This window comes from Danio rerio, chromosome 5 (assembly GCF_052040795.2).
Source record: "Danio rerio strain M-AB ecotype USA chromosome 5, GRCz13ab, whole genome shotgun sequence".
NCBI classification, from domain to species: Eukaryota; Metazoa; Chordata; class Actinopteri; order Cypriniformes; family Danionidae; genus Danio; species Danio rerio.
In genome coordinates this window covers 62,646,914-62,667,228 of record NC_141025.1, presented here as the reverse complement: position 1 = coordinate 62,667,228, position 20,315 = coordinate 62,646,914, and the positions used below count along the sequence as shown (strand labels likewise).

The 20,315-nt window shown below is 35.2% G+C and overlaps 2 protein-coding genes and 1 long non-coding RNA gene across 28 annotated transcripts in view; 2 read left to right on the top strand and 1 right to left on the bottom strand.

Moving 5' to 3' along the window:
• The window catches only part of acaca (acetyl-CoA carboxylase alpha), a 107,937-nt gene extending 104,946 nt beyond the window's left edge, over window positions 1–2,991 (top strand). For 20 of the 21 annotated variants that reach the window (XM_087252158.1, XM_087252157.1, XM_087252150.1 and 17 more), the window contains one exon: window positions 1,686–2,991. In XM_087252158.1, the coding sequence (XP_087108284.1) occupies window positions 1,686–1,812 (127 nt within the window). In that variant the 3' untranslated portion in view covers window positions 1,813–2,991. 21 annotated transcript variants of the gene reach the window in all.
• A 2,532-nt stretch (window positions 2,992–5,523) lies between these two features.
• Window positions 5,524–20,315, bottom strand: part of aatf (apoptosis antagonizing transcription factor) — a 28,453-nt gene continuing 13,661 nt past the window's right edge. For 4 of the 6 annotated variants that reach the window (XM_087252161.1, XM_087252162.1, XM_087252163.1 and 1 more), the window contains exons 8-12: window positions 19,197–19,280; window positions 17,537–17,604; window positions 17,377–17,457; window positions 14,522–14,593; window positions 5,672–6,160 (exon numbers count right to left, since the gene is read on the bottom strand). In XM_087252161.1, coding sequence (XP_087108287.1) covers window positions 6,109–6,160; window positions 14,522–14,593; window positions 17,377–17,457; window positions 17,537–17,604; window positions 19,197–19,280 — 357 coding nt within the window. In that variant the 3' untranslated portion in view covers window positions 5,672–6,108. Of the gene's footprint in view, window positions 6,161–14,521; window positions 14,594–17,376; window positions 17,458–17,536; window positions 17,605–19,196; window positions 19,281–20,315 lie in introns of all 6 variants that reach the window. The other 2 variants (NM_001083828.3, NM_001271839.1) reach the window with 1 other exon arrangement.
• LOC147844417 (uncharacterized) lies at window positions 13,826–17,221 on the top strand. Its single transcript, XR_015491893.1, has 3 exons — window positions 13,826–14,029; window positions 14,084–14,334; window positions 14,378–17,221. It is a non-coding gene; the product is annotated as an uncharacterized LOC147844417 (long non-coding RNA).

Genomic DNA, 20,315 nt, shown 5'->3' with positions numbered 1-20,315 from the left:
TAACTTTCTGAGATGCCCACTGCTTTGAAAACAATCCGGCCACAAGTCGAGAGCGTTTGGGTTTTCCCTCCATCAGAGCGTTCTCCGGCATCGCTCATAAACACAACAAATAGGCTATAGTTGTGATGATTTAGTGTACAACCAACAAAAAATGTTTCCATTTAGAAAATGAAAGGTGAAGTTTTTTTTTCCCTCTCCGCTGTCGCCACTGGCTCGCATGGTTCAGGATTGGTAGAGCTACGCATCGATGAATTTGCTCTTCAGTGTTTGAACTCTCAGTAATGATTAAATCACACTGAACTGAGCTAAACTGAACTGAACTTAAACACTAAAAACTGAACTACACTGTTCCAGCTACTATGACCATTTATGTGAAGCTGCTTTGACACAATCTACATTGTAAAAGCGCTATACAAACAAAGCTGAATTGAATTGAAAAATGGCAGTTATTTCTTATAAATTATTAATTTTTAAAATAACCTACATAATCTCAGAATCAAAAAGATTTTCTTGATTTTTGCATAATGATACCTCCGCACCAGTCTGAGTCTTTTATAGCTTATAAAATATGCACGCAATATCAAATGTAAACAACAACATTTTTATACACTATAGTAGCCTATGCTTTACAAAAAGTCAACATATGTGCGCCGTGTCATTGTCTTTCATCACCCGTGAACATAAACTGTGAATGAGACGGAGAAAATGAAAGCACACAAGCTCTAAGGTAAAATCAGATGCTCAAGACATCATCTTTAAACTAATAACTTCTATTAAAACGAGGTTTATGATATGAGAATAACAGCGAAGCATTAATTAAATGCATATTTTCCATAGAGCAATTAATTTTAGGGAGCCCATTTTTATTTGTCAAAAAACAGCCTATGCTGGTTCTTAAAAAGGATTCAGTCGGTGATTTTGATTTGTAATCTAAATGATTTGTAATTTAAGTGAAACTATCTAGGGCAAGACTATTTATTTTATTCTTTTTATTTAGTTTATTCTTTTTTCTATGCTGTTGGTAACACTGCATGTGCGTGAAGATGTTCTGTTGTTGATATGTTTGCATATTAAAATAAATCCATATTTTAGAATGCAATATTTAACGCGTCAGACACAAAATAGACACATCAGTTCATTTACCTAAATAAAATAAAAATGTAATCAGTTAACAGTTAATATTCAGTTTACGAGTGGCAGTTGCCCGCTGACAAAATTAACCGAAATGAACATCCCTACATCAAACATTCAATAATAAAATGCATCTCAAAGCACTTCACTGGACCTTTAATATACAAATAGTGAGAGTGATTTATGTTTACTCTTGGACAATTCTGTTCATATAGTGCTCTTTATTTTATACTTTAAACTTGTATGTAAAGTGGTTCCAAAAAAGTTAAAATACATGAAGAATTTTGACATAAGAAGGTAACAGGTGCTGGTCATGGGCTTCACAGGGGGCTTCAATTACATCATCCCGAAACGGGAAGACAAATGAACGTTTTCTGTGGAATTACCTGATTTAAAATGTCTCGTGATTTTTATTTTGTAAGAGCTATAGTTTATTATTATGTTTGAGATGGTCACACCTGATATGGGTAAAACTTGGATAAAATGTTTGAAGACTGCAGTGTTTTTTTTACATTCTCAAATTAATGCCTTGTTATTCATTTCATCTCTCTTAGCCTGGTTCAAGCTAACCCTGAGGTGGCTATGGACTCCATTGTACACATGACCCAGCACATTTCCCCCACACAGCGCGCCGAAGTCGTCCGCATCCTCTCCACCATGGACACCCCAGCCTCCTCGTAGAATCTCAAAAGCCTGATCTTACTGGAAACCGCAAATAGAGGAGCCAACATGGAGGTTTCTGTGACTGACTTTATGTTGTTGGCTATGATTCTGAAAGTAGTCTTAAGAATGCACAGCAACGCGCACCTTTAGAAACACTAAAAAAATAAAAGTCCTAGTGTTGTCGTTTATAGTTCTGCAGTCTAGTCAAGTGCACTTTTAATCAGCTCTAGATGAACAGAGACCAATTAGAACAAGCTGCCGTTTGTTTTATTTTCTAGAACGTTTATTTGTTTAAAAAGAAGTGCGTTACTGTATGAGTGTGAAAGTTTGCATATGTTGTAATCAGTTTTATTTTATAACAGTCAGGTTGTAACACTAGTTCACGCTTGAAGCGAGCGAGTTGACAACTGGATCACTCCTGATTCACTGGTTATAATGGAAGAGATGGAAGTGTAGATGTTTCTCTTTACATGCAGGATGGTCAGCTGAGCCAAATGACCCCATCAGTTTGTTACTGTACTTGTTTCATGCCCTTGTAGCTTAACCAAAAAAAAAAAGTTTTTTTTTTGTTTAAATATATATCCACTTGTTATAAGTATTCAGTTTGTTTATCCTTTTTTAGCATAAATATGAATATATAATGCTGAGAAGTCATTAATAACTTATTAAATGTAAAAAAGCGCTGCACTCTGTAGTATAACGTGGTACATAATACTGTAAGTGTGTAACTGTAGAACATTCAACTGTAACTGTAGAACATTCAACCTGTTGAATTTGATTGTTACAATATGAATATTCTGGAATGACAAACCAGGAGAGGATCAATATTGGAAAAGAATACTTGAGAGATGAATTGAGTTACACAAGAGATCACAATGTCAGTTATGTCACAACTAAGAGACACGATGCTCAGTTGTGTCCTCATTGATATTACAGTATGCTGGTGGTTTGTGTGACTGGAAAACCTCAAGATGTTACTCCAATTCCAGATTGCGAGCACTACTGCTGGACTCGATGAAAGATTGCGTCAAGTCCACTGTCATGGTGTGACCATCAGGGTGGTAAATTGTTTATCAGTGAACTGAGATCAGAAGCTATCAACCTGCCTGGTCAAAATGGAGGATTTTGTGTTTACTAAGGCAATGTTTTGTTGCCTCTAAAAATAAATAAATGAATAATAAAAGTCAAAGCTTCTTATGTTCGTTTTTAGGGCTGTTTTTTGTTTGAACATTCGGTCATGTCATGAAAGTGTGTTTTCTCTGATGTGCTCCATACACTAGGAGTGTCAAAATGAATTATTTCTTTGATGCACCGCGATGCAGACGTGGACAATTCTGTATCGTTTAACATTTCAAACAAGTATTAGTATTTAATTAATATGTACTAGTATCTTTTAAATAAATTGTAGTATCTATTTCATGAGGACTAGTATCTAAAAAATAAGTACTAGTATCTTTTAATCAGGTAGTAGTATGTAATTAATAAGAACTAGTGCCTAATGATTAACTACTAGTGCAGAAATATATGTGCTAGTCCTAGCTGGAATACATACTATAGTCAAAACTGAGGAGTTGATATCTCAATGACAGATTCCATAGAAATTGATGGAAAATGTTTAATTTTGTTACTAGTAACAACAGAATAGTTACTAATCGCTACTAAAATAAGTACTAGTATCTAATAAATAAGAATCGTATCTATTTAATAAATACTAATATCTAATGAATGAATGAGTACTAGTATCTAATAAAAAAATAGTATCTAAAGAGTCAGCACTAGTATATTTTTATAAAGCACTAGTATCTTAAGAGTAGGCACTAGTACTTAATGGAAAAGATACTAGTATCTAAAAAATAAGCACCAGTAACATGAAAATAAGATACTAATATGGGTTATAACTTGCATGTCAAAACCGCAGAAGTGGGGTTGTAGCATTGCCAGCAGAACTGAGCGCAGATTTGACAGGGTAGTGAAAACACTGAAGATCTACCAGGGAGCTGGACTTAAACCAGATTGTTTTTTTTTAATAATATTATTATGTCATGCTTTTACAACACAATTCAGTGAATAGGTCCTTACTGAAAGAAGAGAATGCAAATACAGTGCATCCGGAAAGTATTCATAACAAAGTTATATTCAATTCAATTTGTTGCACGTTTATTAAAAATAAAAAACCTGCAATATCACATGTACATGTGTATTCATAGCCTTTGCTCACCTTTGGCAGCAATTACAGCCTCAAGTCTTTTTGAATATGATGCCACAAGCTTGGCACACCTGTCTTTGGGAAATTTTGCCCATTTCTCTTTGCAGTACCTCTCAAGCTCTATCAGGTTGGATGGAAAGCGATGGTGTACAGCCTTTTTCAGATCTCTCCAGAGATGTTCAATAGGATTTAGTTCTGGGCTCTGGCTGGGCCACTCAAGAACATTCACAGAGTTGTTGTGAAGCCACTCCATTGATAATTTGGTGGTGTGCTTTGGGTCATTATCCTACTGGAAGATGAACCATCGCCCCAGTCCGAGGTCAAGAGCACTTTGAAGCAGGTTTTCATTAAAGATGTCCCTGTACATTGCTGCATTCACCTTTCCCTCTATCCTGACTAGTCTTCCAGTTTCTGCGGCTGAAAAACATCCCCACAGCATGATGCTGCCACCACCATGCTTCACAGTAGGGATGGTATTAGCCTGTTGATGAGCGCTGCCTGCTTTTCTTCAAATGTAACGCCTGGCATTCACTCCAAAGAGATCAATTTTAGTCTCATCAAATCAGAGAATTTAGTTTCTTATGGTCTGAAAGTCCTTCAGAAGCCTTTTGGCAAATTCCAGGTGGTTTCCGTATGGTCACTCTACCATACAGGCCTGATTGGTGGACTGCTGCACAGATGGTTGTCCTTCTGTAAGATTCTTCTCTCTCCACAGAAGAATGCTGGAGCTCAGACTGAGTGACTATCAGGTTATTGATCACTTCCCTGATTAAGGCCCTTTTCCCCCATCACTCAGCTTAGATGGCCGGCCAGCTTTAGGAAGAGTTCTGGTGGTTCCAAACATCTTCCACTTACAGTTGATGGAGGTCACTGTGCTCATTGGAACTTTCAGAACAGCAGAAAATTTTCTGTACCTTTCCCCGGCCTTGTGCCTCTAAACAATCCTGTCTCGGAGGTCTACAGGTAATTCCTTTGTCTTCATGCTTGGTTTGTGCTTTGGCATGCACTGTCAACCCTGGGACCTTATAAAAAGAGGTGTATGTCTTTTCAAATCATGTCTAATCAACTGAATTGACTACAGGTGAACTCCAATGAAGCTGCTGAAACATCTCAAGAATGGTCAGTGGAAACAGAATGTACTTGAGATTAATTTAGAGCTTCACGACAAAGACTGTGAATACTGATGTACATGTGATTTTTCAGGTTCTTTTATTTTTAATAGATTTGCAAAACTTTCAAAAAAAAAAACATTTTCACATTGTCATTATTGGGTACTGTGTAGAATTTTGAGGAAATAAAACAAATTTGATCTATTTTGGAATAAGGCTGTAACAAAAAATGTTTAAAAAGTGAAGCGATATGAATACTTACTGGATGCACTGTACTCAAGCAAAACTTTTGCTATTAATAAAGTGCTACTATGTTAATTTCAACAAATCAGAATAGGTGTTGTTCGAGATAAAATCCTGAAAGGTTTGTAACCTTTTATTCTACCAAAAGATAATCAGTGCTCATCTTCCTAAGAGAAATCAAATGGCAGACAGAATGATCCAGGAACACACTTTCATTGATTTATCAGTTCTCCAATCATTCTCTCATTCAGCCCCCTCTGAGTGGCTTTCTCAGTCTATATTCCTTCTACCCACCAACAACCAAATTGAATCACACCAATTCAATAGCCAATTATATTTATGACAGACACAATAATGAAAACTTAAGCAGATAATTGAAGGTGAAGGTTCCTCTGATACCACAGATCAGATAACATTACAGAACGCTTCCAGACAAGGGAATTCATTTAGAGGTAGATATCGCTTTCACTAGATTTAATCATGTGCTAACAGTACAATTAGGACATCAATGAAAACACTCTGTGTGTGTGTGTGTGTTGACAATGTTTTTAATATAAAGAGGCACTAAAATGTGTCAGCTCACAAATCACAATAACTCTTTAGTTTCATTTACAGCAAGTCACTTAAAGAAGGAAATATGTTTGGGGTTCCTGAGGGATTTCACCAGCAAGAGCAGTAGATAAGTATGGGCGCGTGTGTGGACATCTGTAGTACACACACACCCGGAGTATAAGCATGTTGGGACAGATGTTTCAGTCATTGTGTTGTCACTGGACCATTTGCAAACAAGGAACGAAACAGCTCAGACCTGAAAACAAACAGAACAAAAGCAAAATTTACTTCTGGAAACAAAGACCTTCACAAAAATATTGTCATGAAAAAGCGCGACTAGTAAATGACTAAAACTAACAACTAGGAACTTAATATATGAACTAACATAATACTAGTATGCAACTAAAAACTACAATCTATTTCTCATCGTAAGTTGTGTGAGTATCTATAAGCGTTACTATTTAATGATTAAATACCAGTACAAAAAATAGGCACTATCAACTTAAAAAAAGATCTTATAACCAAATAAATAATTACTACTATATAAATATGCATTTTAAAATGATAACAGAATCCCACACAAGTCAAAGGTAAAACTGTAAAGCTTGTTACAAGAGACAAAAGTTTTATTATTATTAAGTACTAGTGAAAGTACTAGTATGAGATTAGGTACTGGTATACAGGTGAAAGAACCTAATAAATAGTTGTTATTATCTAATAAGCAGAAGCATTTAAAGCAGGCACGTGCAGAGGTGGGGGCTTTGGGTGCTTAAGCCTTTGCCCTTTTTTCCTGGGGATAGTAATTATTTTTTTATATACTAATAATAATACAATATAATATACAGTTAAAGTCAAAATGATTCACCCCCGTTTATTTTTTTTCCCAATTTCTGTTTAACAGAGGAGATTTTTTTTACAACACATTTCTAAACATAAATAATTTTTAATAACTGATTTATTTTATTTTTGCCATGATGACAGTAAATAATATTTGACAAGATATTTTAAGACACTTCTTTACAGCTTAAAGTGACAGTTAAAGGCTTAACTTAATTAGGTTAACTAGGCAGGTTAGGGTAATTGGGCAAGTTATTGTATAACGACAGTGTGTTCTGTAGATTATCGAAAAAAAATGTATAGCTTAAAGGGTCCAATAATTTTGACCTTAAAATGTTTAATAAAAAATTGAAAACTACTTCTATTCTAGCCGAAATAAAACAAATAAGACTTTCTCCAGAAGAAAAAATATTATCAGACACACAGTGAAAATTTCCTTGCTCTGTTGAACATCATTTAGGAAATATTTAAAAAAGAAAAAAGAAATTGGATTAATTTAGACTTCACATGTATACTAAGTGAATGGTTTTTGGTGTTCTGTGGCACTGAACCTGCAGAGACTGGAAAACAGCCGGGTATAAAAGTAAATGTCCATCAAAGTGGCATAAAGAGCCTGAGAATGTGCTCAACCGTGACTAAAGGCCACCAATCCTAATAGATAAAGTGTGGCCCTGTTTAATGCAGAGAGGACAAAAGCACACAAGCGTGGCCCCGAGATTGAGGTGCTGATGTCCCAAAGGGGCCGGACTGAGAGCAGACCAACAGACCCAGACTTAATCCCAAATCCCTGTTAGAAATGCATCAGCAGCGTTCAGGATTACAGCGCCGTGCATACATTCAGATCCCAACCGAACCTGGAGAACCCAGAGTACGAGGCTCTTCCTATCAGAGACAAATGCATTGTGATGATCTCTTAAGCTGTGTGTGTGTTGTTCCTGCATTGACGGCATTAACATTCATGGCTGCAGTGGTGCGTGTCGGGTGTTATAGAGCTGCTGTTGTGATACGGCGGAGGGAAAGTGTTTGTGTTTATGTGCATCTGGAAAAGGTCGCTGAAAATTTCTCCTCTGCAAAGGTCAGCGGCCACTCTCTGATGCCATCGGCATACATCATTATTACTGTAGTTCAACAATTGTTATGTAAATAAGACCAAGCCGGCGTGTGTGTGTTTGTGCGTGTGGATGGTAAAAAGGTCAGACATCAGTTTGTGTCATCCGTGCTCTGATAAAGGTGTTATCAGTGTTGTGTCAAAAATCTCAATATACATTTTAATTTGACTACGATTACAGACTATTGCTCGGACCCTTTACTGAGCATCATCACTGGACTGATTTTTCTGATTTTAGTCGATTAACTGAATATTAACTGAATGTTGCGCATGTATTAGTGTCATATTTTTATGCTTATCATGGCCACTTTATTAGGTACACCTGTCCAACTGCCCGTTAAGGCATATGTCTAAGCAACATAATGCATTTTGGCTATAGACATGTCAAGAAGATCTTCTGCAGTTCAAACTGAGCATCAGAATGAGAACGAAAGGTGATTTTAAGTGACTTTGAATGTGGCCTGGTTGTTGGTGCAAAACAGGCTGGTCAATTATACATTTTTATTTACTATAAATAGTAGTGGTCGGCCATTTTAGTTCATCCAATTCACCTATACTGTATGTTTTTGGATTGTGGAGGACACCGAAGCACCCAGAGGAAACCCACGCTAACACTGGGAGAACATGCTGTGAGGCAACAGTGCTAACCATTAACCCACTATGCCGCTATATTTCATGCTTATTTTTCATTCAAATTTAATTTTATCATATATTATCATCACTTTTAGGAACAACTGCATGATTTTATGTGTACGTATGCATCCATATGTTTATATTTGTAAAGCAAAAACAGCAATGCAAAAGTTCTGTTGTCTTCTGGTTAGCTTAAAGGTGTGTGTGTGTGTGTGTGTGTGTGTGTGTGTGTGTGTGTGTGTGTGTGTGTGTGTATTCTTTTCACCCTCTTGAGTGTTTGATGTTTTGGTTGTGTGCGTGCTCAAGTAGAACAGCACTGTGAGCTCGATCAGCAGGCCAAGTCTATCTGTCAGCCAGCTCTTCATCAATCCATCCTCTCCTATCTAATCCTGCCTCCACATCCTCCATCTCACTCCTCTAGACCTCTCCAAACCCAGCACTACATATGCTAAAGCCCTGAAACACCTGCACCAATAATAGTCGAGACTACAGAGAGAAGATTATAGCACAACTTCAAGGCAAGATTTTGTAGGATTGTGATTTTTTTTGTTTTGTTTTATGGTGTATGAGTTCTACTTACATTTTCAAAATAGTTGAAAAAAGAAAAGAAGAAAAAAAAAATCACATGCAAACATTGAACACAATGCAAAATGATTAGATTTTAATTAAAGGTTGCCTGCAAAATAAATTTGGGTATATTTTGGGTATACCAAGGCATAGGCAAATAATAAAAGTTTACTACATAGAAATGGCAATAGCAGGAGCCTCAAATACCACTGTATGTATGTGTGTATGTATTTATTTCCTTAAAATTCTACAAAATAGATTTTAAAAAATTAAAAACTGCTTTTATTTAAGCCAAAATACAACAAAAGACTTTCTCCAGAAAATAAAATATTATCAGAAGTACTGTGAAGGTTTCCTTGTTCTGTTAAACATCATTTGGGAAATATTTTAAAAAGAAAAAAAAAATCAATAATAATAATAATTCTAACTTTAACTGTATATACATTTTTATATATTTTTAGCCCCCTTTGATTTTTTTTTCTTGTTTTTTCTTTCTTCATATACACATCAAATTTAGTTACATAACAGTTGTAATTTTTAAATTGTCAGTTGTATTAAAAAATAAGTTATGCTGAACAAAAAGTGTATGTATTACAATTATGTTTGGCTTTACACACATTATTCAAAATATGTTGCTAAGAAATGGCTCTTAACTTCTTTTTTTGGTGAAGCCAGTGAAAACTTTGGCAAGGCAAGTAAAAATCTGAACCAGTGGCCAGTAGAAAAAAATTCTTGGCATTAAACCCTGTTCCATGTTGCATAAAGTGCTACAGACTTGACTTTTATTACTTAAAAAAGTGTCATTTTAAAAAAATTTATTTATATATATATATATATATATATAATATATAATTTTATAATATATAATATATATAATATATAATATATAAATATATAATTTTTTTGACCCAAAAGTTTTGAATGGTATTGCACTCTCTGTAATAAAAGCATTAGGTTTTGATGTGCTAATAAGAATAGCTACAAAACACCTGACATGTACTGCCTTTGTGAAACCAAAGCATAAAAACAACAAGAGGGATTAAAAGTGAAATCTTTGAAATGCGTGAGTGTTTTTGCATGTGTGTATCTACAGAGAGTGTTTGATTAGTCTGTTCTCTGTTTGAGGAGGATTACTGCTGCCTGACAGGACAGAGAAGCACACAACTCAACCATTAATTACACACACGCACACCTTCCTGCTGGCGTCCCCACAGCTGAGTGAGTCAGTAAGTGTAAAAAAAAAAAAAAATGAAACTCAAATGCTGCGATGCATTGATATTTCACTCAAAAATGAAAGTTTTGTCTTCATTTATTTACCTTCTTACTCCAAACCAAGGTTATTATAGCTTGGCATTTTTTTAACCCTTTTCATTTATGAGTTTTAACTACTCCAGCTGACCCTTCAGTGTGTGTGTGTACTTTTTTTTTTGTGACCATTACTCAGAATCCATTGCATTCTAAAGTTATCATGGCGACGCATCAAAATTATTACATGCCCCTTTTGCCCCAATGATCCATGTATATGTCGTATTTGTTTTTTGTTTTTGTTTTTGGACTTTTCAGTACATATTAACAAATATTCTATTTATATCGTGAAAATTGTGATACTCCAATTCTCAAATAGGTGACAGAACATATAGTTTGTCTTTTAAACAGCTTAAAAATTACAGGTAATTGGCAACAATGTTGTTGCTAAAAGGGATACAGCTGCAATCAGAAGTTAACCAAAAGTGTTTATATTATTTATTAATAATAGACACTAATAAAATACAATTAATGCGTAATTTAATAAATAATACTAATACTTCTCGCTAACTTCCGATCGCAGCTGTATCCCTTCTAGCAACAACCGCAAGAGAGATCTGAGCTGCTGGATGTACGTCATATTAATTCATACTTTTCTGCTGAAATACATTAGAATAATCAACTGTCTATCTGGAAGAGGAATAGAGAAAATATTCTAGAAACATAAACAGTGTGTATCTTATGTGAACAAAGCACATCATCCAGTTATATAGAAAAAAAATGATGCCGTCTCCATAGACATCTATGTGTGTTTAACAAACCTTAGATGGTATGTTTTGCTTGTAGTTATGTGTATTTGAATGTCTGAAACCTAAAATAAGTGTTATTTGTTTGAAAGCACAGATAAATTGTGATTTATGACAAGCTCTGTGCACCTCTTTCTATGCCTCAACGTGCGCTATCAGATTTGAATTTTAGCTGTTGATGACAAGCGCACTGAATATTCTAATCATACCGGTGGGATTATACCTCAGAGATCAGCCAAGGCTGATCACACTTTGATCGTCCGCGTGAAACATCTTTTAATAATTTTTAAAGTTTAGATCAAGTGTGTCAATGTTTTGTTTTAGTTTTCATTTTGTGAACACATTAAGCTTTTTTATATTTAGTTTCAGTAGTAATTCTAGTTCCAGAGTCTAACAGAGTTAACAGAACACATTCAGTGTTGACCAGAGTCAACTGTAGTGCAAATCTCTTGGTAATATTAATTAAAATAATTGTATGAGCAGACACTGAACCCAGAACTACACAAATGCAACTTTAAATGCATAAAAGTAAATGTTTCTTAAGAATTCAAACGAGCTTCAGATTGTATATGTAGTTAAACAGGCATTGACTGCATTTTTTTTTAAGTTTTAACACTTAATTGTTTTTAGAAAATATGTTTTTTATATATAGAAAATAATGCGCGTGACTAATGTGTTTGTCTGTAAAAGCTCTTCAACAGGTAATTCTACAAACAGCCGCAGGCAGTTTTTTTCATAACACAAAACGAGTGCTTAGAAATTTGAAAACATTTATTATTATTGTTATTATTATTAAATTCCAGTTTTTCAGCAACAGTTTAGTTTTAGTTTTTTTTGATTATTTAGATTTTGTTATTATTTCTTAGTCCATTTATTAAAAAAGGGGTCACCACAGCGGAATGAACCGCCAACTGATCCAACATTTGTTTTTTACACAGCGGCAGCCCTTCCAGCTGCAGCCCTTTACTGGTAAACATTCATACACACTCATACATTACGGACAATTGAGCTTATCCAGTTTGCTTATACCAATTCACCTATAGCACATGTCTTTGGACTTGGGTGGGGAAGTGGAGCACCCGGAGGAAATCCAAGCATACACGAGAGAACATGGATACCCCAAACAGAAACGCCAACTGACCCAGCCGAGGCTCGAAATAGCGACCTTTTTGTTGCAAGCAAACGTGCTACCCACTGCGCCACCGTGCTGCCTTTATTTCAGTTACTGAAATGTGTTTTTTTGAAACAACCGTTTTAGTCTACAAAACAGGAGAATTTAGATAAACTTTCTCAGCTATAAAAGCTTTTAAATGACGGCACCTACAGCCCAGGGGTTATTATGCCGATATATAGCACTTTAGGCCGTACTCACACTAGGTACAGTTGCCTCGAACCGGGCCAAAGCACGCTTGTCTCCCCTCCCGTCTCCCCCGATGGCCCGCGCTCACACCATATCGGGCCTCGGCACGCTTACGTCATCGCTGCTGCGCTGTTCAGAAGCGCTCTCTATGGCAAGCCTTTTTAGCATTTAAATCTTTGTTCTGACTCCATAAATATATTTAGAGATATCTCTAATTATATTTTGACTAGTCATAATTACAATTCGACTAGTCAGAATAACAATTAGAGATATCTGCAATTGCAATTGTACTAGTACGAAATCAGATTGGAGATATCTGCAAATATATTATGACTAGTCATATTCCTCCATTGACTTCCATTGAAAAATATTTGTAGATATCTCTAAATGAGTTTTGACTAGTCACAATTGTAATTAGAGATATCTCTAACTGAGTTTTAACTAGTCATACATTTGGAGATGTCTTTAATTCGTAATATTTAGAGATATTTACAAATATATTTGAAGATATGTCCAATTAATTTACTAATAGTCGAATTACAGTTGTAGATATCTTGAATTGGATTTTTGACGAGTCAAAACTCAGAGATATCTGCAAATATTTTTCAACGGAAGTCAATGGAGGAATATGACTAGTCATAATATATTTGCAGATATCTCCAATCTGATTTCGTACTAGTACAATTGTAATTGCAGATATCTCTAATTGTCATTCTGACAAGTCGAACTATAATAATGACTTGTCAAAATATATAATTATATCTCTAAATATATTTATGGATAGTCAGAACAAGGTTTAAATGCTAAAACGGCTTGCCATACGCTCTCTCACTCAGCAGCACAGTGGAGATTTCTCTAGTTATATCGTTTCAGTTGTTTGTTATGCAGTGACATGCAGTCAAATATTTCGCCAAACAGTCCTTAGGGATGCCGTGACACGCAGTCAGATATTTTACCGAACAGATCCGCCACTTTTGGCGCTCATAAACAATCAAAGCTCTCGTGCTGCAGGAATGAGGAGGTCTGCTGAAGGCGCGCAGCTGGCGTGCAGTGAGGAGTTTGCGTCTTTAATAAACTACGGCAGTTTGCGATCACTGAACAGTAAGAATGATTAATTAATCCATATCAAACAGTCCCTTAAAAGTCACGTCTCGCTTTCGGTTTCGGGCTTTGGCGCGTTTCGCGCTCACACACAAGCGTACCGCGCCAAAGCCCAAGTGTACCGCGCTCAGGCACACCTCTTCCAACCGGGCCAGGGCCGGCCGAGTGAACCGTGCTTGAGCCCGATTCAGCGCACTCACACTTCTCAAACGATCCGGGAAACGGGCCTGGGCACGGTACGGATGGCATAGTGTGAGTAGGCCCTTAGATGTCCCAAGGTGACCCACCTCTTGGACCCTACTCTCCAATCAAATAAAGACATAAATAGCACAAACAGCCTTTAAATAAAGTCAACATTTGTGTAAACTGCTTTTGTTGTTTTTTTTTTTTTACTTTTTGCATATTGACTTTAGTTTTATGGAAAAGAGCAGCTGTGATATTCTGCTAAACATCTCATTTTAAAGAAATGTATGACATATTGGGCAGAGGGGTGGTGCAGTGGGTAGCACTGTTGCCTCACAGCAAGAAGGTTGCTGGTTCGAGCCTCAGTGGTTTAGTTGGCAATCCTGTGATGAGTTTGCATGTTCTCCCCGTGTTTGCGTGGGTTTCCTCCGGGTGCTCCAGTATCCCAAGACATGCGCTATAGGGGAATTGGGTGAGCTAAAATGTTCGTAGTGAATGTGTGTAAATGGGTGTGTATGGGTGTTTCCCAGTGATAGGTTGCAGCTGTAAGGACATCCAATGCGTAATAACATATTCCGTATGAATTGGCGGTTCATTCCGCTGTGGCGACCCCAGATTAATAAAGGGACTGAGCCAAAGACTAAATGAATGAATGACATTTCTTGTAAGAATTATGCCTTTAAACATCTGTATATAACATGAATAGGATGGTGTGTATGATCAGTTGATTATTTTTGTCTTTAAAGCAGGTTAAAAAAAAGGTAAGGCTTCACTCACCGTGCATCATCGCTCATGCTGCTGTTGTCCATAGGAGCCATAAAATTCATCAGCTTACTGTGAACGTGAAACCTGACAAAGGTTTGAAGGAAAGAAGGACAAGTATAAGCTCAAATAGTCTTGAGTAAACTGAATTGTGCCATCAGAACACACACACAGCCGAACTCTGAACTCATTTACATGACAAATAGACAATTAAAGATGTTTGATAAGAGATGATATCTGCTGCTTCTTAATCAATAGAAACAACCCCATCTCATTCCTGTATTATCCTCTATCTTTATGTAACTGAATTAAGATGATGCTAATAAACACCTTCCGATGTTTTGGTCACATAAAAAGTACAAGCTTTGTAAGATAATCTAATTAAATCAGAGTTATTTTATGATTATTGTAAAAATACCTAGCAAGAGCAATTCAACAGAACAAGCAAAACAGTATTAAGCAATCTGCCAGGTTTTAACCTGAGCTTTAAAAAACAATACAATTTCTGGTTTTTATGCAGTAAATTCATGTCAGCAAGACTACTGTTATTTTGTGTTACTATCATGCATACAGTATATTATTTTCATTTTTGTTAATATTTTGAATTTAAATCATAATTTTGATGTCATTTTGTTAAGTTTTAGGTATTCTGAGCATGTAGTTTTTATTTGTTTTTGTTCTTTTAAATACATCCTTGCATGTTTAGGTTTCAGTTTTATCCATATTAGTGTTTCCAACTTACTGATTTACATGTTGAGTCAAAGCAAAGATGCGATTAGACATCCGGTGGCACTAATTGTGTGATTGAGGTGGCGCATTTAAACGATTCAAGCGAATGACATGATGCAAATTGAGCATTTTTATTTATTTAAATCATTTAAGTGCTAACCTGTGGTTTGCTCGAATCTCGAGTTGAAAAATCTGAACTTTTCCACACATTTGCGCCACATTAACCAATCAGGAGCTTGCTCCATTAGTGGCATGATTATGTCATAGTGTCACTAGTTGTTGTCCTGATGGGAAATTCTGCCGTTGACATGAGACAACAGGTCAAGATAAAAAAAAAATTAAGCAATAAAAAAAATTAATAAATAAAAGAATTAAAAAAATTCATAGATCACAGAGTAGCTTCACCTTATACCTTATAGCATTTAGTTTTTAATCACAGCTCTGTCAGTGAAAGTGGTTGAGCAAACAAGAAGCACCATGAAGGAGTTTGCACATGTCAGAGCATTTGATTGGCCAAGATTTGATGAAAAAGTATGAGGTGATGTGAAAAAGAAAAAAAAAACATTTAGGCAGAAGTAACTGCAAACTTGGGTAATGCAATGGTGCAGTGGGTAGTATGTTGGCCTCACAGCAAGAAGATCACTGGTTCAAGCCTTGGCTGGGTCAGTTGGCAAATCTGTATGGAGTTTGCATGTTCTCTGTGCGTTTGCGTGGGTTTCCTTCAGGTGCTCCGGTTTCCCCCACAAGTCCGAAGACATGTGATTCAGGTGAATTGGGTATGCTAAAATTGACTAGTGTATGAGTGTGTGTGTCTATGGATGTTTCCCACTGACGGGTTGCAGCTGGAAGGGCATCTGCTGCGTAAAATATGCTGGATAAGTTGGCGGTTCATTTAACTGTGTTGACCCAGAATAATAAAGGGACTAAGCCGAAAAAAAAATGAATGAATGAACTGCAAACTTTATTTTTTTATCTTTTGAGTATAAATTGTGTCACTGTTTTAGAACAAACTAGTGTATAGATATCCCTTAAACTAACATCTAAAAAAAAAAAAAACATTTTAATTAAAACAGGACTTTTAAATGTTTATTTTAAGTGAAATCAAAAATTCCTTCTTTGTTAAAAATAACTCTGGCCATTTCAGGCCATTGTAACCACAAAATTAAAATGAATAATTTGCTAATAGATTGTTTTTCTTAACAAGAATTATACTGCCTGGACTAAAAAAAGGTTTACATATAAACCATTAGAACTGACAGAACACCAACTTCTATTATATTGTATAAATAATTAAAGCTTACTAAAACATTTCTGCATTTATTTGAGAAAGGCAAATAAGTGTTTCTATAGTTTTACTGTTCTATAATAGCTCAGAATATGACAATGCAGCATTTCTGCTGTTGCATGACAACAATACCATTGTTGTTCATAAAGTAAAATATATATATCAAGGTGTTAGCAAAAGCAAAAACAAAGTGTTTAGTGTCAGCCTTATGTGTACAGTAAACTGTATTAGTTTTTAATACCATTAATTGTATTTTAATGCTATATATCTATTATTTATGTTTTAGTTTTTGTACTATTAAAAACATGTATGTACATTTAAGTTTCAAATTTATATTTTAGTACTTCGACCTAAATCAAACAAACTAGCTGAAAAAAAAAAGTTTTTTATTTTAGGTAATGTTCATTTTATTTCAAAGCTGAGCACCATTTGTGTATGTGTCTTTTTTATATCATATTTTCCCTCCAACATTTAAATTTGGGGGTGCTAATTTTTGGACCTTTATTGTAAACTATTGTTACATTAGGTTCAGATTTGGCTTTAGTACTGACTAATCTAATGTAAATGAACAAACATAATATTGTAAAACATCCTATGAAAAATACTTATTTAAATGAATGATTTGTGAGGGGTGTACTTATATATGCTGAGCACTTTATACCATATGTATATAACATTTTTATCACAAAAAAATCTAAAACATTTAAATAAAAAAGAGAAATTATTTTATTTTATTACATTTTTATAAAATAATAAAAATAAACAATAAAAATAAAAACTAAGATAATCTTGCAAAATGTTCCTCATAGTAATGTCACAGAGAAAAATCGATTGTTTCTTGAGAATGAAAGTTTACCTGATTTTTCTGCCTTTGCTGGCTTTGGTGTCCACCTTCTTCTTGATTTTACTACGCAGTTTCTGGATAGCAAGCCATTGCCTGTGAGGTTAAACGTAGAGTTATAATAGTCAAATGTGTACAATGTATGAAACGTATATATGCACAGACACACACTCACTTTCCCATGGCCACTTGATCATTGGGGTCTGTTGCACTTGTTTTGCGCTCAATAAGCTCTCGGAGAAGCTGTGCAAAAGAAAGAGAGCTTAAGAAAACCCTGACATTGCATCTGTATGTCTACCATTTTATAGAAGGGTATTTTTGTACTTGTTTTTACCATTTTTATTCAACAAAAAGAAATACATAGAAATACAATTTTATTGCATTGGAAATGGCGGTTTTCACCAGAGATTTATTAGAGGGGTGAAAAAGTACTCTAGAAAGATGCCATCATCATTTTATTTTTACAAAGAGACAAGCAGTTATATTAGTAATAGTAGTTGTATATAGCAATTGTTGAAGCATTATGTTTTCAATGGACACTTCTAAGATGGAAAGCTTGTTTATAAGAGATATAAAATATACATCTTGAGTTACAGCCAAACAAACTTAGCAAAGATAATGCTTTCACCACTCAGACTGTTATTTTCCATGCAATTACTTTCAGAATATTTCAGAATGATATGAGATTATTTGTGGTTTAGACATTCATGAACTATCAGATCTCAGAATCATTCCTATCAGCTATATGCAAACTGACCTACAATTGTTTTTTTTTTTACAATTTATTCACAGAGCCATATTGAGATCCTAATATCTCTGAAAATAAATAAGACTGTTTCTTAACCATTTACATACTAAAGAAAACGTTTTTCGACAACTAGAATCCAAAATGTTATGGATATATCTTGAAAACCTCTTGAGGGTTTTAACCATGGAATCTTTGTGGTAAAATAAATAAATAAATAAATAAGATTGTGTCTTTTTTTCCATTTTTTAAGCGTCCCATTTAAAATATAGTCAGAATCACTTTTATTGCCAAGTGTGCTTCACAGACAAGGAATGTTTTGACTACAGAAGCTTCCAGTGAACATAAAGTGACGTGACAACACAAAATAAATAAGAAAAAAGACGATAAACATTAAACAAAGATGCAATTAGACAAAAAAAATCTTAATGTTAAATTGTATTTACAGATATGTTATAAATATACAGGTTTTAAGGTGCTGTGTACAAATGCGTATGAGAAAGTATTGCATTGTATTTTGTTATAAAGTGCTGCTGTGTACAAGTGTGTATGAGAAAGTATTGCATGTTTATAGCAGAGTAGGGCAATATTTAACTGTTCATGATGTAGACGGCCTGAGGAAAGAAACTTTTCCTGTGTCTGGCTGTTTTTGTGCTTGGTGCTATGTAGCACCGACCAGACGGTAACAGTTCAAAAAGGAAGTGTGCTGGGTGCAAAGCATCCAGAGTGATTTTGCGAGCCCTTTTACTCACTCTGGAAGAGTACGGTTCTTAAAGTGTACTAATGCTACAAGAACTGCTAAATACAACATATTTTATTAATAAACCAATTAATACAGCGAACAAAATCTAATGAAGTCATCTGTCTTTAGTAATTTTGCCCACTTGAAATGTGGCTAAAAATCATAGGTGAAAACTGCCATTTTGACCTCTTTAAAAACTATGGATTAAGTCTCAAGCAATGATTTATTTTTTTCTGTCAAATATAAATAATATAAATCTCAAATTTGAGTTAACAGTAAATGATTAGCTATAGGCTACTACAACACTGCAGTTATTATTGACAAATGAACTGAATAGTGTTTTCTTACCTGATGATAAAAATCATCATCATCAAAAATGTTCTCATCCAGATCTTTGAGGTGCATGTTGGCTTTTACTGCCAGTTCAGCCACCTGAAATAACACAAAGTGAAGATTAGTGTAATTGTTTTTTTAATAATTGTGTTTAGCGTGGGAATCTTCATGATTCAATCTAATCCTAGTGGTCACGACTCGATTCCAAAACAATCTTTGACTTACATTTTTTTCCTTATTTCTTCGGCTATGCAAATACATCTTACTAACTTAACATTAACCAGGAGAGGCGTTTCTATGCTTAGGTTTAAGATTAAAATCTATGTATGACAGTACTGTCATCTTAAAAACGATTGACCACATTTTATTAAAGTCATATTCTACACCAGGGGTGGCCAACCCTGTTCCTGGAGAGCCACCTTCTTGCAGATTTCAGTTGCAACCCATATCAAACACATCTGCCTGTAATTATCACGTGTTGTTCAGGTCCTCATTACTTGGTTCAGTTGTGTTTGATATGGGTAGCAATTGAAATCTGCAGGAAGGTGGCTCTCCAGGAACAGGGTTGGCCACCCCTGTTCTACACGAACGAGCTCTGAATGTAATATTGAAAGTTCTAATTCCAAGAACTGTTCTTTTTTCAGTTTGATTAACTTTTAATGAAGATGAAGCAAAAGTTTATGTAAAAATGATAAGAAAATAATACTAGAATATCTTTAGAACATAGTAGAGCATAATGTTTTATTTATTTTAGGGATGCACCGATAATGACACTTGGATCAGATATCTGTTTGATACAGCATATTTTTGCTGGATCGGGTATTGGCCAGCTGGTACCGATCCAAATCCGATCTTGCGCATGCACTACTTTCTGTGCCATGAAGGTAGCCCATTATAAGGGCCTAGGAAGTTGTAATGTAGGTCGGCCTACTATAGCCTAAATTTTCTGAAGCCATTCTTTAGTTTAATAGGAAGCAAAGATAAATATTCAAGTGCTTAGATTCATGTTTAGATCAGCGATATGCCACCGCACCTGCCAATCATTCTACATTCATTCACAATTCAAATTGCGTGCCGGGTTCATGACAACACGAAAAACTTTCTCCACGACTATTAGTTCCTGGTAATATAAGA